A 25,134-nucleotide genomic window follows, 5' to 3' on the forward strand; every position below is an offset into this window, starting at 1 on the left:
CCCGCCCGGTCGCGGCCGCGCGCTGCGGGGGGAGGAGCCCTGCGGCAGGCTTCGGCGTGGCTCACTCTGTTTCTTTCCTTCCCGGGGACTTGGGGGACAGCCGGCCGCTGGCGTCCCCGGAGCGCGGGGTTTCCGGCCAGGCGGCCCCGGGCGGCCCCGCAGAGGCCGGCTCGGCATGGCCCTGGTGCCCTACGACGAGGCCGCGCGGCCGGCGCTCCCGAAGTTCCACGAGCCCTTCGCCACCTTCCGCTTCGCCGGCCACACCGTCCGGGTCCGTCAGGACTGGAGGCAGCTGGGGGTCGCAGCGGTGGTTTGGGACGCGGTAAGTCAGCCCCGGGGCCCTGCGAAGACGGCCGCACTTCGTTGTGACCCAGACTGGCTTTTACTGTAAAAAAGAAAAACCCCAGCTCTACGAAGCGTGCTTCACGTACCATGCACTTCACCTATTTAAAAGGCACAAATTCGGTGGGTTTAGAAAAAAGTATACTCAGAGTAACGCGACTGTCACAAGTTTTAAACATTGTCCCCACCCCCGCAGTCCCGCGCCCCTTCCCCTGCCCAGGCACCCCTTTTCTTCCCCCAGGCACACTGGCTTTGGAGGGTCACTGGCTCAGTTACTATCCCGAGGGTAAGAGGGGACTGACAGGAAAGCAGGCGGACCCCCGACCCGACCTCTGGGGACTCGGGAAGTTAGACTTGTGAAAATACGGCACCAAGAGTATGTAAGTGACAAAACCCCAGAACGTGTGCCATGGTTTTGTGTTTGAGTTTTCCATAGTAGCAGGAGGGTTGTAGAATTAGAATGGCTTTTCTACCTCTTCTAGCCCTGCTGTCTGTCTGAGGAGGGTGACTGGTGTCCGGGCCCCTCCCACCACCTTGGACTCTGGGGGAGGAGGGCTCACTTCATGTTAAATCAGTGATTGGAAGAAATACATTTTACAGTCTTAACATTATATTAGGGATGGCATTTAGGAATAAAAAAATTAATATATGCTTTCTTTTTGAGACCAAGTCTTGTTAGGTAGTTCAGCCTGGACTTGCACTAAATGTGTAGGCCAGGCCGACCTCAAACTCAAAAGCAATCCTCCTGCCTCAGCCTCCTGAGTGCTTAGATTACGGGTGTGTGCTATCATACCCGGCCTAAAATACTAATATATTAAACTTAGTAATACTAGTTTTAGGAACTACATGGAAACTATTCCAAAGTAACTACGTGGAAATATTCTAGTAAGTAATAATAATAAAACAAAAAACGATAATAAGGAACGGGATGCTTCCTAAACGCTCACCAAGTAGAGGAAATGGCAATTACAGTGTGAAAAACAACATAATAAATGATGTCAACATTATATGATTCCTGTTACAGGATCGTAGGTAAATGCTAATGCACGCATCGTGTTTTGAGCATGCTCACTCACATTCAGTGCTCAAGGATGGTGAGGCAGCTCAGGGAAACCCCTGGGCCTTGCTGTGCTTTTTCCTTGGGGGCAGTTGTGGCTGTGTCGATCTGAGCTTGGTTTGGGAACCAGACATAGCCTTAAATGCAATCACAGGGGTCGTTTGTGCCAGTTCTTCCCTAGTAGTCCTGTAGATGTTAGCATGAGCATGCCTGGGCCTGCCTCCCGCTGCCACTGTGAGGGCCTTCAGGTCCGCCGTGCTTGCGCTGGCCCTCGGAGCTCACCCCGCTGCAGTGCCTAGCTCCCGTGCATGTTGGTACACGGGATGGCGTGACAGAGCCAGGTGGGTGTGCTTGGTCTTCTGTAGTGGTGTAGCCACCGAAACTCAGTAGCTCCTGGTGCGCTGCTGGCTGCATCCTAATCACGCCATGTTTTGACTCAGGCCGTCGTTCTGTCCACGTACCTGGAGATGGGCGCTGTGGAGCTCAGGGGCTGCTCTGCCGTGGAGCTGGGGGCCGGCACGGGGCTGGTGGGCATCGTGGCTGCCTTGCTGGGTGAGTGTGAGCAGAACTCCCTGAGACGTGCATTGTTTTCCTGGCACAAAACCCATTGTTAGTTTAATTTCTTTCTGCCGTGCTTATGGGCTGCAAATTTCTTCTCTCTCACTGTTACCCTGTCATTTCTGCTTTTCATGGCAGATCAATTTGCCCCCTTTTATTCTGTGACACCAATGATATGACCTTAAAGTGACTTCAATTTCCAGGAGATTAATCCATGTATATAGTTTTATTCAGATTAAGATGCTTAAATCTATACCAACTTCCCTTCCTACTCATATGAAGAGAGTTCCTGGAAGGGGAATGAGGTTTTTTCTGTTTTCTCCTGAGAAGCAGAGTTGATGCAAAGCTTTATAGGCCGGTATAGAAGCATGTCAGTGTGCTAAAATGCACAGGTTTAGTTCTACTGGGGTTTCACATTTCTTTTAACTCTTACTTTCCGTGTGATCTTGGGTCATCCAAAGGTGATTTCCCCACTCGCAAAAAGGGGATAATAACAGTATTTACTGAAGTGTGAAGATTCAGTGCTCTGTGAATAACAACTGCTATTTGGAATATTTCTGATCTAGAAATTTGTGTCTGTGGAGTTGGGAAAGTTGGGATACGGTATTTCAAATAGTATCACAGGGCCATGCATTAGTTGTTCACAGGAAAGACTCAGTTCTGTGAGATGGAGCAGCTGCACAGGGCAGATGTTCTGGTGATCAGGAGATGTGCTCCTTGCTACCCAGCTCTATTCTTAGTACTCCAAGCCCTGTCCTGCCGCCCCAAGGAATTCACTGCTGCCCTCTTTCTTCTTGCACATGGGTGGTCACTTCACACATCTGTCTGTCCTGTTAGGGTGGGGCCTGAGGAATGGGACCGTATATCATGCTCTGTGTCCTTGGCCCTAGAATAGCAAATAAGAGATGAACAAACTGGATTGATGGTTTTTTGAAAATTAATGAAAAAAAAGAAAATGTTTCTGTTATTAAACTGGTGTAACTCATAAAAATTATGCATTACTCTGCAACATAATTGCCATTAGCATTTGGTGCATTTCCATTCTTTCGCCATCTGTATTTTTAAATTATAAAACTAATTATGGTTATTTATATGTATGCATGTGTATATATATATATATATACACATACATATAAGAATGTTTAACACATTATAAACATTTCTCTGTTCTACTGTATGATCTCCAACTTAATTGCTGTGAAATGTTAGACTGGAGCAGTTTTGATATTGAAGCCTGAGGGTAAGAAAAAAATGTCTTTAGAAATAGAACTAAAACACATAGAGATTTTGAAACATAAGAAAGTGATTGTTTTCCTTTTAAAAGTGTTTTGCCTCCTGTAATCTTAGTCACGTATTCTTGATTTCAGGGAGCACCTACTTACTTGTGCCTGGTACATCACTGTGGTTAGAGCAGTGAACAGCAGGCAGATAGGTGCCTCAGAAATGTTATCTTCTAAGTATAGTGGGAGGGGGAGAATACAGACAAATTACATTTTAAAAGCCTCCCCCTGCAAAACAAGTGGTTAGTGCTGTGCAGAATGTTAATATAGGGCGAGGAGACTTTCCCGTTAGAAGAGAATTACAGCTGCTAATTATTGAGCAGTTCTGTGTTCTGGCAGAGTGTGCTGCATCCATTCTCATAGCCACCCTGCATGTAAATAGACCTGGCCTTAGAATTCTTTTCAGGTGGTGAGAGCAGGGTTAAGACAGAGGACATAACCTGAGCAAGGTCACAAAGCTAATGGGTTGTGGTTAGAGTGTGAATCCAGTCTGACTCTCATACTTTGGTTCTTAGTTTGAAAAATCTCTCCAGCCTTCACACAGTTTGGGAACTATTTGTAGAATTAAAATAGCCACTCTTGAAGACGTGATTCTTTAAATTGGATTAGGGTCAGGGAATTTGGATTTTAAAAGCTTCCTGTGTGATCTGATGACCGACTAGGCCTAAGGACCATTGTCTTAAAATATAGTGCTCAGGAAGGAACTGACTGACTTTTCTCTAATTCTCTGCAAATCTCTACTGAACTTTTGACTTGTACATTTAACTGAAAGCCAGATATTTCTGCCTGGCTGTTTCCCAGTGTCTCAAACAATACTTGTGAAAACTCCTGTCCCTTCCAAGCTGGTTCTTCCTCCGTTGTTCTGAGTTGGCCTCACTGTCCCAGGAGTCACCGGCCAACTCCTTGGCACCCCCAGCTCATTGAGCCCTGCAGTCTTTGAACCCCCGTGTTCTCCAACAGTCCGTTTCCCCTCCCACCCTGGCTTGGGCTCTCATCCTCTATCTGCTGGGTGACCGCTGCATCCTCCCACCTAAACTTTCTGCCTCTGCTTTGTCATCTCAAATCTACTTTTCTCAGCAGCTGTCACTGTGTCCCATCTAGAAGCAAAATTCATGAGGTGACCTGTTTTTAAACATTCTGTGCTTTCCTATTGCCAGGCTTCTTAGTAAGATTTTTTAATTTCATCTTTCTTGACTCTTCAGCCTCTCTCTTTAAAAAGGTCCTGGGGCACACACTGAGCTCTGGTCTCTGCCTTTTGCCCTGAGTGATCCTCTTCTCCCCTTTCCCTCGGTTATGCCATACTTAAGTGTAAGCTCAGGTTTCCCTTCCTGTGACTTCTGCTCCTCTTGAGAAATTTCTCCTTTATAACTGCGTGACTTCCTGTGCATACCTGCGTTCCTATTATTTTGCTTCCTTTACCACATCAGTTATGTTTACATGATCTGTCCTGTGACCACGGGAGCCCTGGGTAAGGACTGTCTTGCTCATCTTCGTGTCTCCAGCACGTAAGATATGCTTGAATATTTGAATACATTAAAGTGTTGCGTATAACGGTGGAGGCACACTGTTACACATTCTTGTCCTATTTCTACTGGAGGACAGCATGCTGTGTTTCTTACTGCGTCAGGTTCCATTCTTCTGTTATGAACTCAGTATTCTCACTTTCTTCCTTATGCAGCATAAATCTTCTGGGTGGTCAGTTTATTGCCATTTTCATATATTGTCAACACTGTGCATGCCAGTGCATCATCTTACTTACTTGGCTCAAAACAACCCAGGTGAAATGCAGTTTTCACAGGCAGTGGGTGTGGCTGGAGAGAGCTCTGCTGCTGGCTGTCACTTTGACATTCATGATCCAGCAGCTTCTTTTCTGGTGGTGGTGGTGGTGGTGGAAGTGCTGGGCAGGGACATTTCCCTGAGCTGCATTCCCAGTCTTCATTATTTATTTTGAGGCAGGGTCTCACTGAGTCAGTAAGTAGCCCAGACTGAGCTAGAACCTGCAGTCCTCTTGCCTCAGCCTTTCAGAGTTCTGGGATTCTAGGTGGGCACCACTCTGCCAGCTCTCAAGAAGATCTGGATGCTTCTGGCCAGTCACACTCTAGCTGCTCTCTTACTCTGCCGATTTTCATGTTCTTTTAGCTTTCAAACTTCCACTTGTTCTCATTTTTCACTCTCCGCTGCTGACATTCCTCATTTCAGTGCAAAGCCTTGAGCAACCTGAAGGGAACTCCATAGCCTCCCTCCACTGCCTCCCGGCACCTGGGTCTGGATTGCAGGCCTGGCTTTGCTCGTTTAGTTGAATGTCTTGTCCTATGTGAGTGAGTACCCAACTTGTGCCTTAGATCCTGTCTGCTCTCACCTATTCAAGGATGTTGCTCCTGCATTGCCACTTTCCTCCCTTTCTACTTGATCATTTCCATCAGCATATAAACTTGCTTTTACTTCTCCCATCTTAACAAAGTAAGAGATATGAACTTCTAAAGTGGTTGGCTCTCAGTCTGTGGCAGGAAATAAGTAAGAGGACCCTGGAATATCTTCATAGAGATAGCAGGGAAGCTGTCAAAGATGCCTAGGATTGTGTCAGAGGTCACTGGCAAAAGATGGGATAATTTGAATGTCAGTAATAATAGTGTCCGTGGGTTAAAATACATGAAGTATGTTTCGTTCATGTGTTCACAGCAACAAAGTTAACCCAGGGAGTTATCTTTGGAGGATGCTGAGAAATTCAGTCTTTATTTTGAAATCTGGCTTGTGAAAGAGGATGGAGAAGCAAAAGCTATTCTTTCTTACTCAGTTACAAAATGAGTAACTACTTCTCCACAAGTATAAAAAGAACTAAAGAAGTAAGGATCTGAGTATTGAGGCTTAATGGCTGCAGGTGTCTCAAAAATAGAGCCTGCCAGACATTATGGACTTCTTGCAAAACACACCACTACCTCTGAAGTAGTCCCACTCAAAAAATCTAACGCAGACAAGTTTACAGGAGATACAGTGGACAAAGGCACATGTAAAACTACACAAATGATGATTGTGGGAAACCACAGGACAAACAACCTGTGCCTTCATCCAACTGCCAGGGGGGAAAATGATGGAAAGGAAACTGACAATTTAAAAGACAGGCATAAGACATCCTCTATACCTCCCACCCCAAACAAGCAAAACAAAACCAAGGGCAAAGCTGTAACGGGCAAGAATGGACTTTGAAATGATAAAGCTCAAACACACAGATAGGGGAGAGATTTCCGTGAAAGGCAGAATAGATAGTGGAGGGCAGGTTGCATTTGGGAACTGGCCCTGGAGGGTGTTCAGTTGCCACAAGGTGAGGCCACCAGCACCCTTCACCTGGACCACTGTGGAGGCTCCACTCATTTCCTTACTTCTGGCCTTGCCCCCCACCAGAGATACTGTTAAAAATCCAAGTCAGACTGTTCAAACTTATGCTCAGCATTTTCCAGTGGCTTCTTGTCTCACCCAGTAAAAACCAGAACCTCTCTGAAACATGACTGATGAGGCTGTCGATGATGAGTCATGCTCCCTGTGACTTCTCCGGCCTCCTCTCCTGTGACTGTGTTCCTCATTCACCCTTTCCCAGCCGCACTGGCCTCCTCCTGCCTGCCTGGAGTGCTCATCCCTGGTTCACCTCTCGCTGTGCCCTCCCTCCCTCTCTCATACCCTGCCCAGCACTATCTCAACGATGCCTTCCCTGTATACCTAAACTGCACCTTCGTACCTTTCTTCCTCAAATTTCACGCTTCTCATTTTTGCTTTACCTTTTTCCGTAGTTGTATCACCAACTGACAAACTGAGTATTCTACTTTTTAAAAGGAAACATATTTCCTGTTTCCTCACTTGAATGTGAGTGGTGTGAGGGTAGGAGTATTTGTCCCCCAGTTGGTGGTAGTCGGTGAGATATTTATTATAGAGGAATGGTCAACAGACACTAAGATCTATTCAAACTTCTGAAATACTTGGCAGGTTAGAAGTAGCCTCTAAAATCCCTGAGACAGGCACTAGAGAAGCTGTTAAAATTAATACTGGATTGATGCTGAAAAGAATAGATCACTCCTGTATTGCCAGAAGAGTGCTCCGTGAACCAGTAAGGAATCCAGAGTTGGCCAGGAATGGCAGCAGACATCTTTAGTCCCAACTACTCCGGAGGCTGAGGTCAGAGGATCACTTGAGTCCAGGAATTCGAGGCTGTTTTGGGCAATATAGCGAGACCTCATCCTAGAAAAAGGGGAAAGGGGCTGAGTAGGGTAAGGGAGAGAGAAAGGAGAGGTGGGAAGGAGGAAGAAAGAAAGAAGGAGGGAGGGAGACCGACATCAAACCAGGAAGAGGTACACCGTCTAGTGGTGAATGCTCAAAGGGGCTCATGAAGTGCAGGCTTGTAAATCTAACATCTTGAACATTTTCATCTGCATCACACTCTAGGACTATAAATGTCAAATTGAATTACGTACCGCCATCGTGTTACATGTCAGGAAACACCAGGTGTAAGCTGTGCAGAACAGTGCTGGCCACAGCTGGTCTGAGACTGGGAGACTGATTAAAAAAGGATGCAAATGAAAAATACTTTTGTGAAAGAATGAAACATAATTCTAAATGTCAGAATTCCTGAGACCAAAATGAACATGATCACACTTTTGTAGATGAGGTATATCAGGGCTGACCTAATGTGATTGCGTCACCTTAGGGGAAATAGTTCCCTTCTCACATTCATATGGGTTAAAACAATAGTAAAGCTTTTAGTTCACTGTCAGTAACCCACAAGATCAATTCCCAGTACCACCAAAAAAAACAAAAACCAACAAAAAACCCCACAATAAACAGATCAATAAAAGCCTACCTCATTAATTTTCTGCATTGAACCTAGAAACAGTAAGAAGAGAAACTAGCATTTTAACTTGCATTTCTGAGATATTATGTATTCTTTTTTTATTTTGGCAGTACTGGGGATTGAGCTCAGGACCTCATGCATGCTAGTTAAGTGCTTTACCATTGATCTATATCCACAACCCTTTTTTTGAGGTAGGATTTTGCTAGGTTGCTCAGAGTTGTCTCAAAGTTGCAGTCCTCCCTGCCTCAGCCTCCCAAATAGCTAGGATTATAGGCATACGCTACCGAGTCTAGCTTACAATAGTTCTTAAGTGTACAGTTTTCAGTGAATATGTATGCATTACATAAACACACAGGGTTAGCTGCTTCAAAGCAGAATAAGGAGAGTTGGACTGGGATTCCTCAGTAGCCAGTTTCTCTCTTTTGCTGCTTTAAAAAACTTTAACCCTACAAAACCACATTTCCTTGTTTTTGTTATCTTTGTAAAAGTACTCTGCTTTCAGATTTTTCATTCTTGGATTCCCATTTTACCCTGAGGCGTGCTGACTTGGTCGTGGTCTAATGAATGAAGTATAGCATTAGATATGTGTGAATGGTGGGGCAGTTCTGCTTGCAGAATTGAGAATCATTCGCTGTGTCACTTGGTGACACTGTAGTTTACAAGCCCAAATTCAGAAAATAGCAGGTGTGTTAGGGAGACAAATCAGAAGCTGACTGTTACCAGAAAGCAATGTAGAGGAATTACATTCCAATTGTTTGTGAAGGACATAGATATATTGTGTATTAGATAAAATATTTAGATCACTCTTTTGTTTAATCTGACCCCCTCTCTACCAACAGTTATACTGATTTGTTCATTACTTTCTCTTTGTCCCACACTGTAGGTGCTCATGTGACTGTCACGGATCGAAAAGTAGCATTAGAATTTCTTAAATCAAACCTTCAAGCCAACTTACCTCCCCATGTCCAAACCAACACTGTTGTTAAGGAGCTGACTTGGGGACAAAATTTGGAGAGTTTTTCACCTGGAGAATTTGACCTGATACTTGGAGCTGATATCATATATTTAGAAGAAACATTCACAGATCTTCTTCAAACGCTGGACTATCTCTGTAGTCACCACTCTGTGATACTTTTAGCTTGCCGAATTCGCTATGAACGGGATAACAACTTCTTAGTGATGATGGAGAGGCAATTTACTGTGAGTAAGGTTCACTATGATCCCGAAAAAGATGTCCATATTTACAAAGCACAGAAGAGAAGCCAGAGGGAGGACTTATAGTTGGGTATAAGGATATTGGCCCTAAAAAGGTCAGTTAAGATCTTAGACTGGGAATCTAACCATATTTCATGAGGTGGCTTAGTCTGTCTAAAGAAAGGGTCTCAAGGGATAAAACACACATGCAGTTTTAAAACAGAGCAGGGCTTTGTTGCATTGTGATTCTTAGACATATTTTACTGCTCTGAAATTCAGTTAGCATTAAACTGCGAGATTTGGGGTTGTTATATCCTGTGTTTCTCTACCTTGATAAAATTTCCACTGATATGAGGACAGGCTGGTGTAAAGATGTCTCTAAACTACTCAGCTTGTTTTGGTGAAGTGAAGTCATGTAGCTTATTTTAAGAACACTGTGAAATACATAATTGTTCTCCCAGTTTTCTAATTTTCTGAATAAGGAGGTTAACACATACTCTGAGCTTTTAGTGCTCTTGAAGTCTTGACCCATTCAGGTATTAAAAGATTTTGTAATTGTTGAGATTAGGATGGGAGTTGAGGTTCATGTCCTGTTTTTTTGGCTTAATTTTGGGAGGAAGTATATAAACAAAGGAATAAGTAAAAAAATTTGAGTTACTTTTTGAAAGCATCAAAAGTCTTGGACTGGAAGCTTTGCCATTTCTGACATTTTTGTACATCTATTTCCTAGGCCAGAGATGGTGAGCCTTTTAGAGACTGAGTGTCCAAACTGTAATCTAGAACCTACGTATTTATCACAAAGTGTCAACACTGCAATTAAACCTGAATATCTGATGCTCGGCTGCTGGGGTGACTGAGGGCTATGTGTGCCCTCTGTGGCATGTGTGCCATAGGTTACCACTGTCCTGGCTTTCCCTGCCTCTTTTCATCCCTTCTCAAAAAACCTCCCCGCAACCCCAGCCCACTCACCTTCCTGTGTGTGGCACCTACACTTGCTTATTCAGTGTGGGTATTCCTGGTAGGCTGCAGGCTGCCAGAGGCCCAGGAAGGTTTCTGCCTCTTTAAAGCATTGCTGCTTTCCTCACATCTAGTGTATGACAGCAAATAATGAAAAAGGTACGTTCCATTTAGAGAGTACTGACTTTGGCTTAAATGATTGCTATACTGTTTTGATTCTTTCATAGACTTTATGAATGAAGTCACTAAGAGTGAACTTTTCTTTTTACGGTGTACAAGTTTAAATGGAGTTTAAACAAATTTAGACCACAAGCATATTCTAATCTCATATGGTATTTGTAATAAAGAGAGGTTTAGAAACTATTAAAAATAAGACCTTATCCTTTTTAACCTTTTAATGAGTATTTTGTGTGTGGGAATACCTAATTTATTTTCTACATACATTTATTATTTTGGGTGAGGTTTGAGACAGGGTCTCACTATGTAGTTCAGGCTGGCCAGAAGCTCTTAGTGATCCTCCTAGCTCTGTCTCCAAAGGGCTGGGATTCCAGGAGTGTGCCTCTATACCTGGCTTCAGTATGCTTGTTTCATCCTTAAATACAGAAGTCCAGATCAAGCCATTTTATTCTCAAGTACAGAAATCTAGATGAAGCCAATTTTACTAAGCCTTGACTTTCATTGTTCCATTTCTTTAACATTTATGCAGCTAAGTAATCCAGTGCATACCAGTAACTCCTCTAATTAGTATCAAATATTGTTCAGGCACTATATTAAAATACATGTATGATACCAGACTATTTGAACTCCACTAGAAGGAATGCTCTTGTTCTTCAGGCAGTTTCCTCCTAAGGTAGCTTGCTTTAGTTCTTCATAGAACTCTTTGAAGCCAGTACCATCTTCAGGTAGTTTCTTTTTTTTTTTTTTTTGGTTTTTTTTTTTCTCTGGTACCGGGAACCGAACTCACGACCTTGCGCTTGCCAGGCAGGCGCTTTTGCGGCTGAGCTAAATCCCCAGCCCCTTCAGGTAGTTTCTAACAGAACATTTTACACTAAAGGATCAGAATTCTGACCCATCAGAATTCTTTCATTGAATACAAGACTTTTTTTAGGGCAAAATACAGCCCTAAAATGGAATGTTCATCTCAGCAAATACAACTTACACTCTGGAAGATCAGGATACTTTAGTAAGGAGGAATTGATTCTTAGGGATCTTCAGTAACAATCACATTAGTTTATGTACGATCTACCTCCAACAATCATACTACTTGCTTTTCTTTTTTTTTTTTTTTTTTTTAATGCTGGTGCTGGGAATTGAACTCAGGGCCTTGTGAATACTAGGGAAGTGCTGTACCACTGAGCTACATCCCTATTAGCTCCCAACTGCATACTTCTAGTTTATGGGAAGCATTTGCTACCAGTTTGTAAATTAACAAAATGAAACTTTATTATAAAGTTCTTAAAAATTACAACATTCAGTATTGTAAGTGGAGCTAGACATGGGGCCTGACTTAAGAGCCAATGAAATAGATGTGATTTTTAGTGTTAGAGCAAAGTAGCAGTTTGTTGTTTTTGTTTTATGTTAAATGAGTTAAGTCAAGTCTTGCAGAGTGCTGCTCTTGGGAGCTGGAGTCCATGTTCTCTTAGCACTCACATGAGCAGCATAGTCTGGGGAGTCCTCAGCTGTTTCACTTTAAAACTTGAGACTTTATTGTTAGCTCGAAGTCTTACTCTAAAAGCATGACATACTCTTGTGTCTACAACTATGGGTTAAAAAGATCTAGCAACAGAAAAGATGGAATATTTAAAAATTAATCCCTGAGAATATTTGAAGATTAGAAGGGAAAATAGTACTAACAGAAGCAAAAGGGAAGCCTACCTAGTAAACCTTGCATAAGGCTGGTTCTGCTACTGTAAGAAGGAATTTTTCTAATTCTTGTGTATATCTAGTATATATATATATACAACTTTCAAAAGTTTAAAACAATCTAATGGGAACAGTTTATAATCCACCATTTGTGTAAACAGTGTAAGAGTGAATGTACACGTGTGTACAATTGAGGTTGTCACTAAAAACATGTACAAGAAACTGCTTTTTACTGTGCCTAATGTTAAAATGTTTAGTTGTACTGGGAATCGAACTCATGACCTCAGGCTTGCCAGGCAAGCCCTCATGCCGCTGAGCTTTGAGACAGGGTCTCCCTATGCAGTTCAGGCTGGTCTCTAACCGTGATCCTCCTGCCTCAGTCTCCCAAGTGCTGGGATTACAGGAGTGCACCACCATGCCCGGTGTTACCAGTGTGATTTTAAAAAACAGTGAAGACAATTATCGAGAAAGTAAAAGCTTGCAGAATGGGATAAAATACAAGGATCTATCTATACATTATATATAAGGAATTCTTGTAATTCAACAAGAAAACCCAGTTACAAAATGAACACAACACTTGAACAGACATTTCTCCAAAGATATGCAAATGACTAAGAGAAAAACATGCGCAATACCGTAAGTTATTAGGGAAATGTAAATAAAAAAAACTGCAGTTGAGTTTACACGACACCTGTGAGGGTAGCCATAATTTAAAAATTGTAGAACAAATGTTGGGGAATATATAGCAAAATAGGAAGCTTTGTACATCAATGGAATAAATAAGGCATCTGTCGAGGGAGTCTGGCATCCGTCACAAAGTTACAAATACAGAATTGTTTAGCACACCAATCCCACTCCCAGGTATATACCTCAAAGAATTGAAAACAGAGTTAGATATTTATATATGGATGTTCCAAATACTACTATTCACAATAGCCAAATGGTGGAAACAACCTAAACATTCATTAACAAATGGGTAAACATAGGTATACAATGGATGTTATTTGACTGTAAGAAGGAACGAAGCACTGTACATGTAACAACGTGGATGAACCTCAAAAGACATGTTAAATGAAAGAAGCCAGGCACAAAAGTCATACACATATTACATGACTCCATTTATTTGAAATACTCAGAATTGGTAAATTTATAGAAACAAAAAGCAAACTGGTGGTTGGGAGGGGCAGGTAGAAATGGGGAGTAACTGTTTAAAGGGTACATAGTTTCATTTTGGAGTGATAAAAATGGGAACTGGATAGAAGTGGTAGTTGTACAACACTGTAAATCCATTAAATACCAATGAATTGTTTGCTTTAAAATAGTTGTTATATGAACTGCACCTCAATTAAAAACAGGCAAAAATTAGCATCCATACTCCTGAAAATTACCCTTCTCTTTCGGTCGGCATGTGTAAGATGTGGAGAAATTAAAAGGCACAGTGAGGAAAGACCACTAACGCAGTGCTTTTCCGGGCCTGACAGCAGCAGCACCACTTAAAAATGGAAAAACCCAGCTAAAGAAACGGATCAACAGGAATATTAGAAGTCCTGTTTGGGACCTGTTTTGCAGTCTGGGTGGAAATGACAAATACAGTTCAATGGAGCATAAAGGGCTATCACGGTGTAGAACTGTATTCTTGGATATTATCGAGGTTCTAAGAAAAGGTATACAGAAAAGGGAATTTTCTTGTGACTTCACTGCCCAGAAGTGTATCCTTGATGAATATTTTTTACGTGACAGCAAAGATAGAAAGAGAAGATAGGCACTCTGACTTTTCCAGCGGCCCAGGCACCTGAACTTGGCTTACAAGTAGGATGATAACAGGTTCCAGCCTGTTCAGTGAATCATGGCTCACATGTGAGGTCCCTAGGAAATTAATATCGCCCTTTCACTCTCAAAAATGTTTTCAGTTCATCAATAAATTAAGTGGTCACTTTGAAGAAGCGGAAAAAGAAATTCATGTAATTTTTTCAGTACAGTGACAAGTGTACTAGGCCTAATGAACACATCTTAAGAATTAGAGAAAAAAAGGACATACAATACTTAGGAATAAATATAACTGCTTTTAGAAGCTCCAGAACATTTTTGAGACTATTGTAGGAATCTTACTTGTATACCTTAAACAATGATTAAAACCACATCTCCATTTTACATCATCATGGAATTGTATAATTCTATGGATACCTAGAAAGTTACCTGTTCTTTCAGTGCAAATATGCATTTTATGATACTGGAAATAGAAAGTCATTAATGTCTCCATTAGTTACATCAGTGGGACAATAGCATCTCTAGATCTTTCAGTAGGCACTGTTCAGTTACTGAGAAAAGCAGCTTTGTGCTAAAAGCCAGAACTGCAATAAATGAAGTAACTGAAAGTAAGTTGTTGCCTGAATTAGTTTTCCAATGCTACGCAACACAAACTTGGCATATAGTCTAACACAATTATGTTCATTTAACAAAACTAATAAACCTAAGTCCAAGAAACTGTGACAACAATAGAAGTATGAAACAAGAGATACAATCCCCCCCCAAAAAAGAGACTTACAGAATTTTTAAAAGCATGTTTATGTGACTGCACATAAATGTCTGTGTAAAAAGGGTATTATGACAGTTGATACCACAAAGATTACAGTAAGAAAAAGCACTTTATGACAATATTTCACAAATTCACAAGGATCACTTTAATATACAAAGCAATTGCTACCATTCTGAACACAAAGCAGCTAATATGTACATAGTGTTAATAAATGCATTGTAACTCAGTACATTTTTTTTACACATAAAACAAAGATTTAAGTAAAAAATTAAAACAGGGATGTTTCTAGAATGTAGGGATTATTAGAAATGTATTTCCCTCATTATAGTTATTTAGTATTCAACTCTAATAGAAACATCAGAGTTAAAAATTGATACCCTGTTTTGTGCTGATAGCATTGGGGGAGGTATTCTTTGCCCTAATCCTCAAGGAAAAGTCAAAAAGCCAAACACCTTTCTAGGAACTTCCCTGGTTATTTTTTTCAATCTAAAAAGTTTCAAATGATACATCTGGGTTAAAAATAATTATTTTTGCTGAGGGGGTGGGGAAGGCAGAGATTATCGCTGACAAGTACAAAAAATCGTCAAGGACAACTTTACACAGGAAACTGCTAACTAGCACTCTTCGCCACCCCTATAAATCTATACTCACAGAAAAATGTTGACAGATTATTTGCTTTTAATATAAATAATTTTAGTACATATATACTGGAGTGGCACCTGGATTAAAAGTAGGTCTAATAAAGCATTTACCAATTCAATTTTAAAAACTTAAGAAAATAAAACCTTCCAAACACAATGATAGATCATTTTATGTGGCCAACTAACATAAGATCATTATCTGCAGGGATTTTCTTCCTTCCCTACCAGTTTTTAAACTACCTCAGATTTACTCTCACATCTGAGATATTCTTCGGACAGAAGCTTAGAAATGTCATTCTTCTATAGGCAAGTATTAAAGTAGGTTAAATTTAAATTTTCTACTGTTTGACCCTTTTCAAAGACATTTCCTATAGGTTGTTCATTTTTCTTTTACTTGCTGGTGAAAATAATTTAAAATGTGTCATGTTCTGCCCAGCTGGGACCTGCATCCACAGTACCAAAATGCAGACAGGTCAATATTTTCTCTGTGCTAAACAACTCTGCCCGTTTATAATATCCTCTTACTTTACAGGCTTTGTTCTATTTTATTATTTTTTTAAAATTTTTCTTTTTTTAAAAAATAAATTTCAAGCTAAAACACCTGAAATATAATTCTTCCATTCAAATGTTATCTGGTCCCTCTTAAAGTCTGTCTGCCCCCTGAGGACACATACAAAGGCTTAAGCTACATTCACTCAGTAAGAACATTATCATAAGCAGATGACAGATGGAACTGCAGCACCCTGTTTGTTTGAAATTCTTCCACACTGACTCAGCTTCATGATATGTTCAACCTCTCAAGGATTAATGCCTCTCCTGGCCACTGATTCGAGAAAGTGAAGGAAACCAGTTTCTAGTACATAGAGTGACAATGTAGTCAATTTAAGAAAGTCAACACTCACTATTCAAGACATATGTCAGCCACCCAAAAGTTCTAGTTGTGCTTTGTACAACTCTGTGAACAAATTTATCCCATAATTCATCTATAGGTTTACTAAAACACTTCTCATCTTCATCCAAAGTCAAATTTAGGCACCATTTCTTTGATGACAATAGACAGGTTTAAAATGAAAGTAATTTAGTAAAAATATTTATTGCATGTAATCTCTGATGATGACAATAGTTGTATATAAAAAACCTTTTCTATTCTGGAAAACTTAATGGATTTAGGCATATGAATAATGTATTAATGCTGTGGTAAGGGTAGTCTCATTTAAAATTGGAAAGAAATACAATTTAAATAATTTGAATTGAATTGTTCTTCACTCTTAACCATAATGAAAAAGTTTAAGGTAAGGTTTGAGCACAACTTTTAATTACTGGGCTAGTCAAATCTAATTTCTACCTATTTTACTTTTGTAGCATTTTTAAGGCTAGCTTTTAGGTGCTAAAATAAGATCAATGAAAAGCTTCCATTAAAAACATCACATGACGTGAAGAGAGGAGAAGGACCAAAAAGTAATGATAATGAATCAGTAAAGTCACTAATACCCAAACTGGGTCCTTTTGAAAAAGCGCAAGTTGCACCAAGCATATACAAAGAATCAATGTAAATATAAACCAAATAAATATAGAATTTTTGTAGTACATCAGTGGAAAATACTATACCAGCAGCTTTCAGGGTTATACAGATAATAAAATAAAGCCTCTTAGCAATAGCTGAGAAGGTATGTAACCCCTGTTTCTATCATATGCTGTATTTAATCCTTCCTGCACAGTGAAGCAGCCTTCCATAAACCAATTTAACAGCTGACTCTAGTTACTTACTAAACATGAAAAGAAATCTAGATGAAATCACTTCAAGTAAGTAAGAGCATCCTGGTTTACACAAATTTGTTTCTTTCTAAGCCTTTGTATGATTCCACATGTCACCTCATATGGTCACCAAGATAGTAGGGATTAGTCCTGAGAGACAGAGATAAACTTCAGCCAGATGACTTCTGATTGGACAGCCTGCCTGACTGGTATTGTGCTTTCAGATATTTGCACTGCTGCTGACCTACTGTCAAAACACATTTTCTGACAAAAATCCCTGCTTAAATGAAATGCAAAAATGGCTCCCCCAGGATGATTTTTTGAAAACTCAGTGGTTCCTTTTTAAGTTATTTCCAAAACATTCCTACCACTGTTATAGCTGCCAGAGACAAATAAAAAAAACAAATTCTTTTTCTTGGGGAAAGGGGGAGTCAAGTGACTAGAAACATTTAAAAGTATCAAGCCAAAGAAAACTATTAAAAAATAAAATACTTGGAAGAAAGAAAATCTGAAGATAAAAATAATGAGTGCTGGAGTAATGCAGTCATAGAAACTACCAGAAGGGATGCAATAGAAGACACAAAAATGTAAAATTTCATCTGACTTCAATATACTATAATACTCAGCATTCCTGACTTAAGAGCTCTCAGAGCTTTAGATTATATACTGTATGTATATATATATGTACACATATATTATACAAATGCCTTTTCCCCAACCCCCTCCCAAATATCTAAATGAATAGAGCACCTATGACAATATTATGGTTGTCAATATGGTACTTGGGTTTGAAAAAGAAAGAACTTAAAATTATATCATATCAATTTTTTAATAACATGAACACAATGGATTCTAGCCCTTTCTAAACCACTTTTCAGTTTAACGCTATCAAAGCTTGAAAACTCATAATAGTAATATATCAAAAATAAACCCCTCCCCACTTCATTTTTATTAGAGTTAATCTGTCCTATAGATAAAAGTGCCACATGGCCCTATATTTGCAAAGTGAGCAATACCAAACTTGCTATTTTCTAGGCAAATCAGTAGCATATATACATATTCCTATGATGACATCTTCATTCCCTTTTGGCCAATATGAAGAGAAAAAATTACTGATAATGTGGCCATATATGTTCTTGGCTACTAGATTTTTAAAAATTATGTCATTTTCTTAAAGATTCTCAAAATTACAAGCTTAAAAACAAACACCTGTTTTGTAATTCTTGTATTAAAAAAATTGCATAAAAGATGCCTGATTTCTATCTGTATAAACGGAAATCTTCAAGTCTTCCCAAGGGTCTAAAACACATTTAGCAACACAATACATTTCTCACCTACTATTATGTAACTGACTTCAAAACAGTGCAATCGTCCTGAAGGTATAAAGGACCAGTTCTTTGCAACTTGTAAACCCACCTACATGATTGCCATGATTTATCAGGGACCAAGAGGGTCACCAACTTCCTAATTCAGCAGAAAGCCTCAACTTTTGGAAAAACAGACTTTATAGAGATTATAACTTGCTATACACCAGGCAATTTTTTGTGTTTTGTGACATTCAAAATGTTCAATTTTACTTGACTCAATTTGAAGTAACTGAAGTTTATGAACAGATTTGTGATTTTTGCTTGGTTTCTGTTAAAGCAAATTTAGAAAATGACATACTATGCTGGTACACAAAATAACTTTTATGCTATCAGTTTCCCCATTAGCTCAGCAGGACAAACATCAAACTTTACAGTCGTTTGAAAGCCTTCTTGAGAATCTGGTGAACTGTCCAAATATAAGGACTACATCACTCAATTCTTAGAATGATGCTCCTTCACAAACTCTGTTCATCCTTGAAAAAAGACAATGGTTTGTTACAAACAAAAATACAACATTTACAAGTATTAATTAAAAATCTTAACTTTTAAAATGGACTCAATAACTAAAACTTGTATCCTTTGTAGTCATGTTAAGCAAACTTAACTTTCTTAAGTAACCCATCACTAAATACATATTTTGTTTCTTGACTTCTTAAAAAGGAATTTCCTTCTCAAGTGAGGAATTATAATCTAACATTATGTCAGTTTCCAATTTTCAAACTCTACTTTAGTCCTATTTTTCTTATAAGTGATAATTTTTATCAGGCTTAGTGAATGAGTAACATAAATAAAGTATTGTTGGGAACAATGTATGATATACACAAATGCAGACTATCAAGAATTAAAATAGGTACTTTATAAATGGCAAAGGCTACATAGTATACTGGGAAGCTCAAGCCTACTACCCATTTTAGATGAAAACAAGAAAAGTTTTACAAGAATGATAATCCAAATATTGTAGTACCACAGACACTCAAATATGTCTGCAAAAAATTACTCTTCTTATGTACAATTATCACTACTTTTTAGGGCCATATCCTTATAGCTTCTTTTAATTAGAAAATTCACTAGAGATTCTCTGATAAAGTGTTAATATGGGAAAAATTTAAAAATCAGTATTTTCCTCTAACATAAATATATCATTTTGCTTTATGTAACATCTTGAAGACTTTCCTGTTGGTGGTACAATGTAGATGCAAAGGGCAACAGTAAATTACAAATACCTTAAGTAAATGAGTGACAATATAAGTATCTTTAACGTTGAGGACAAAAATGTTTATTTAAAAACATTATATAACTCAAGGGATTGGTTTACTAGTCAGCATCTTTTTACTAAGATTTAGTGCTAACTAAAATAAGCTTTGTACTTTTATGTACTTAGATTTAATTTAAAAGTCAAATGCCATGCTCTTTCATTCAGTTGGTTACTTCTTTTAATGTATTCAAAAATATTGAATACATAGAGCCAAGTTAGAAGCAACAACTGCCCTGTTGCTAATACAGGATACTTTTAAGGATCAAGGACAAGTTTTCAAGTACTGAAGAAAAGAACATTATACATAGAGTACTCCAAATTCATTCCTCATACTCAAAAATTATTTTAGCGGGTTTTTGTCTTTTAATAGTTTTACATAATTCACCATGAAAATGTGAAAACAAGTCAGTTTGGCAATCAATACTTCTCCATTGCACCTTACTTACTTTATGCATGCGGCCCACAAATTACTTCAGCGCAAGAGGCTAGGGTAATTCTGTCCCTAAGGCAATCAAGGAGCTCAGCACAAACCTTGAAATCATTAAAAAAAAAATTTCATTTTCCTCATTTCCCCCATCAATTTACAAGTAAACAAATTATTACTTCTTGAGGAAGGTGGGCGTTGAAAAGCAGAAGTCTCTTCATGATTCCTGGCGCTGAAAATTTCTCGAGGGGAGAAGTGGAGGCAGGTTTTGGAACATTCACAGTTTAATGCAAAAGCACAAATGAATGAAATTCTGTAGTTGCTTTCAGGCAGTTTTGCGCATAGAAAAAAAAGAAATGTTTAGAAAATAAAATGTTTATTTTGTCTTTCTGGTTGTGGCCAATCCGGTCCATTTTGATTCCACCGTAACAGGTGAAAATTGAAATCCCAAATTAATCTGATTTGTGGCAGTAAAGGTCCTTAAGTGCTTTTAGCTCCTCAATCAGTGTCTTGTTTTGGTTTTCAAGCACTGCCACTCTGTTTTCTAAACATTTCACGTATTCTTTCTTCTTTCTACGACACTCTCGAGCTGCTTCCCTGCAAACAAAAAAAGGACAAAAATTTACGCAAATGATTTCTATATTGTTTATTTGGATTTGAGTACTTTGGTCATTTAAAGAATAGCCTGAAGGAATAAACAATATGTTAGGCATTTGGAAAGATATATAGAATGACTGAAATTATATAAAATTTTAACATACCACATAAGGTTGATTAAAAATCATTAACTCCATAAAATTAAATGATCACTTAAAAGTTGAAAAATATCTTTTCAAAATAGAAAACTCTTACAAATCTTCATTTCAGAGCAATTTGAAAATTCTAACAGAAATGGCCACTATTTTCTTTTGCATGGTAGCTCATGTACTTTTTCACACTCACTCTGCAGAACCTTTTTCCTACCTTTAAGAAAAAAAAAAAAAATCTAACAGAAGACTCTTCAATAAATGATGCTTGGAAACCTGGATATACACATGGAAAAAGAGTGAAACTGTTCCAAAACCTTATATGACATACAAATATTAACTCAAAGTGGATCAAAGACCTCTCTATAGGACCTAACACCATCAAACTTCCAGAGAAGCTTCCTTAAATTACATGCCACAGTGATTTCTTGGATATGACATGAAAATATAACCAACCAAAACAAATAGCACTATATTAAACTTAAAAACTGCACATATTGGGGCATCATAAACAATGAAAGGTAGCCAGTGGAATGACAGAAAATATCTACAAATCATACATATCCATAATACCCAGAATACATACAGTATGTATACATGCATTTAAAGTTATACATCCTATAACAACAAAATATCAGAATAAAAAATGAAGATAGGATTTGGATACTAATGAAGATATACAAATAGCCAGTGAGCGTATAAAAAACACTCATCTCACCTAATCATTAGGGAAATGCAAATAAACCCAGTAAGGTGGCTATTTTAAAAACCTCCAGCCACTACCACCATCATCACCAAAATATATCAGGTGATGATGTGAAGAACCTGGAATGCTTTGGAATTGTTTTGGGATATGTAAAATGATACTGGGATATGTAAAATGATACTGCCATTATGGAAAACAATGAAGTTTCCCTGGAAAAATTACAAATAAAATTTACCATATGATCCAGCAAGCCTGCTTCTCATTCCATATCCAAAGCATTAAAAGCAATATTTCAAAGATTTGTGCCCCCGTGTTCAAAGCAGCCAAGAGGTGGCAGCATTTCCAGTGTCTACGATCAATGGATGAATAAAGAAAATGTGAGGCATACATAAATGGAGTATTATTCAAACTTAAAAAGGAAATCCTGACATGCTGTAAGAGGTATGAACCCTCAGACATTATGCCAAGTGAAATAAATCAACCACAAAAAGACCAAGCAGTGTAATTCCACTTGCACGAGATATTTAAAGAAAGCAAATTAATAGACACAAGACCTAAAATGGTGACTTTCAGGGACTTCGGGAGGGGAAAATGGGATAGTTGTTTAATGGATCTGAGTTCTGAGGGAGGTTTTTTTTTTTTTTTCTTTTCTTGGTACCGGGAATCGAACTCAGGACCTTCTGCTTATCAGGCAGGCCCTTGTGCTGCTGACCTATATCCACGGCCCTGACTTCTGAAAGATGCCGTTCTTGGAGATTTGTTGCACCATGATGTGAATGTACTTAATAATACTGAACTGCACTTAAAAATCAGATGTTAAATTCTGTGTTGTGCTATTATGTTTTTTAACCACGACTAAAAATTAAAAATTACTACAAAAAGTTGGACACAGATGAAAAATAATTTAAAAAACTAGTAGCCAGACGTGGGAGCACACATCTGTAATCCCAGCACTTGGGAGGCTGAGGCAGGAGGATTGTTGTGAGTTTGAGGCCAGCCTGGGCTACAAAGTGAGTTCAAGACCAGCCTGAACTGCATAGTGAGACCCTAGCTCAAAAAGACAAAAAACAAACAACTATTTAGCAAGCTACCAGATATACACTAGTAAACTTTTTTATAGCTCTACATAGTCAAAAGCGACATCGAATGTTTTAGACCTTAGGTCCTACCTAGCACAGGTACCAATATAAAGTAGGTACTTACTGTTGAATGAATAAGAGAACACAAAAAATTATAAGTTTTTAAAATATGAGAAAGTTATTTACAATTAATAATTTACACCAGGGGCATGCACAACAGTTTATAGCATTTTCAGTGCCAGCTTCCTGGGTTTAAATGGTTCTGTCTTTCCTGACACTAAGAAAGAGATGAGTATGTTATTTACCTAAAAAGGTTTATGAGGAATGAGTTAATACATGTAAAGCAGACGAAAAAGTGCCTGTTACAAATGTTATGTATTGGGCCCGGGATACAGCACAAGTGCCTGCCTGGAAAGTGCAAAGTCTGCAGTATGATTCCCAGTATCAAAAAAAAAAAAGTTACGCATTATCTCTTTAATAACTCGGATGGTAGTATAATTCTGTTAATGGTAGCCTTCCCTTACTGTTTTCACCCTCATATGGCCTATCAATTCAGAAAAGAAGAACATTTGTTTCTAATGCAAGCTGATTTATAAAACTACATGTAAAGTTGCATTATCCACGATAGATATGGACAACATGTGATCCACTGCATCACTTTACCACTGAAGATTTCTTTAGAAATGAATTTAAAATGGCTCTAACATTCTGCTCTACAGTGAAGAAGGCACATCAAGGGTGCTTTGGAGCCAACAGGAAAATAGGAATTACTCAGAGGTCAACTTGGGTGTTACATATTTGGTAAAGTCTAACAATACAGAGAACATGTAGGATGTGCATACATTTTTAAGAATAATTTCAGCCAAGGTTGATGAATCTCATTTCTTCTATTACCTGAGAACATACAGTTCCATAAATAGAACTGCCCATATAAATGCCGTACATAAGCTTATTTCCAAAGTTGAACTAATATCCCCATAGGTCAGTACCTCCTAACTTTGTTCTATCATAATTATGCTGCAGTATTATGAAAGATTAATGTGAATGTTCCTCAAATATGAAACACCAGGCTAAAAAAAGTGAATTTCTTTAATGGAAGCCTTCTTGGGATTCTTTCAGTGTACTAATGTGAACTGAGGCCCTACAGTGGAATTCTGTAAGGCATGTCGCAAACTTAATCTGTTACATAATACTTTGTGATGACGGTGCACAGAATATATTTCAATTAATACTGTCTTACAAAATGATGCTTAAATTAGCTATGGTTTAACGTAAATAAATTTGGGTACAAATTTTATATGATATAGTAGTAAGAGTTCTAAAAACTAGGGATTAGAAAATCTGGGTTCAGATCCTAACTTTGACACTAAGTTGTATAGCTTCTAGCAGATTCCATCAGCCCTGATTAAAGGACTGCCTTCTTACTTGTTTAAGAAAGAAAAGCAGTCCCCCTGCCATGTAACATGTCCCAAACCTAGATATATGTTTGCTTTATATTAAAGCAGATGCATTAAATATGGTGTGTCATTTTAAATACCAATTTTAACTGATGACATAGCAGGTATTTTAATATTAAGTATTATATTTTAGAGTAGAATACAAAATTTAGATGAGCCTCAAATAAAAAATTTTGAAGAATCTCTGGTTTAGAGATTGACTCTGAAAGCTTCTCAAAACTTTCTGTGAGCAAAAGAGAATGAAGACTCACTCAGGGATTGGTCTATGGCAGTGTGGTGAACCTAGGGCACGTGTGCCTCTGCAGGCTATTTGTTGTCATTGAAAGCTCTAAAAGGTTCACCATTACTGGTCTAGGGCCTTACTGTGATGATTAAAGTGACCTCTAATGTTTCTTCCACTACAAAAAAAGAACTCTTGATTCCAGCATTCAGGCAACAGATGGCCTATAAATTCTGAAACTGACTTACATCTTTTAGAAAGTTCTTTTATATAATGTGTTTCAACATCCTCCTAAATTACTGAATTTTTTTGCCTCTATGATATTCTCATTTTGTTTTGCTTATTTCTTTTTTCAGCATCTTTAACCCTTCCATATAATCTTTTTTCTCTTTGCCTTTAAGTCTGTACATCTTTCTAGTTTTCATTTACATGAATTAATATCACATTCAAAGTATGTGTATTGGTTCTGCCTTTTGTGCCGGGATGTAGAGAATTTGGAAGAATGTTACCCCCAAGTCTCATGGAAAAGAGAAGTAATGTCAAATTAATGAATTTTTCCAAACCTATCAGAGACCTAAGACCACAGGAAAATGATCCAGAAAATCTAAGGAGACAATGCATCAGGAAGAGACAAAAACATAGCCTTGCCTGGCATATAGGCAACTGGACAATGGTCCTTTTTTTTTTTTTTAACCATTTCATCTAAAATTAGCATTTGAAGGCTAGATTAAAAGCTGGTAGTTAGTGGTCAGCCTCTGAAGAATATAGTAATTGCGAGAGTAACTGGTAGGATCTTAAAAACTTTTTTTCCACAAACCTCATCAGGTGTTCACAGAAAAGACTGTAAAGAGTCCTAAGTC

General features: G+C 38.6%; 2 protein-coding genes across 8 annotated transcripts in view; one reads left to right on the forward strand and one right to left on the reverse strand.

Moving 5' to 3' along the window:
- Mettl21a (methyltransferase like 21A) lies at nucleotides 1-10,615 on the forward strand (the record flags this gene model as incomplete). Its single annotated transcript, XM_005396980.2, is given in 3 exon segments — nucleotides 1-322; nucleotides 1,840-1,951; nucleotides 8,958-10,615. Coding segments are annotated over 3 exon segments (657 nt in total). The 3' UTR covers nucleotides 9,356-10,615.
- Nucleotides 10,616-13,185: 2,570 nt separating this feature from the next.
- Creb1 (cAMP responsive element binding protein 1) overlaps nucleotides 13,186-25,134 on the reverse strand; it is a 66,228-nt gene continuing 54,279 nt past the window's right edge. For 4 of the 7 annotated variants that reach the window (XM_013520691.1, XM_013520693.1, XM_013520690.1 and 1 more), the window contains 2 exons: nucleotides 21,754-21,867; nucleotides 13,186-20,663 (listed from right to left, as the gene is read on the reverse strand). In XM_013520691.1, coding sequence (XP_013376145.1) covers nucleotides 20,519-20,663; nucleotides 21,754-21,867 — 259 coding nt within the window. In that variant the 3' untranslated portion in view covers nucleotides 13,186-20,518. The remainder of the gene's footprint in view (nucleotides 20,664-21,753; nucleotides 21,868-25,134) is intronic. The other 3 variants (XM_005396981.2, XM_005396982.2, XR_001236401.1) reach the window with 2 other exon arrangements.

Source organism: Chinchilla lanigera, unplaced genomic scaffold (assembly GCF_000276665.1).
Source record: "Chinchilla lanigera isolate Chin_1 unplaced genomic scaffold, ChiLan1.0 scaffold00056, whole genome shotgun sequence".
Taxonomy (NCBI): domain Eukaryota; kingdom Metazoa; phylum Chordata; class Mammalia; order Rodentia; family Chinchillidae; genus Chinchilla; species Chinchilla lanigera.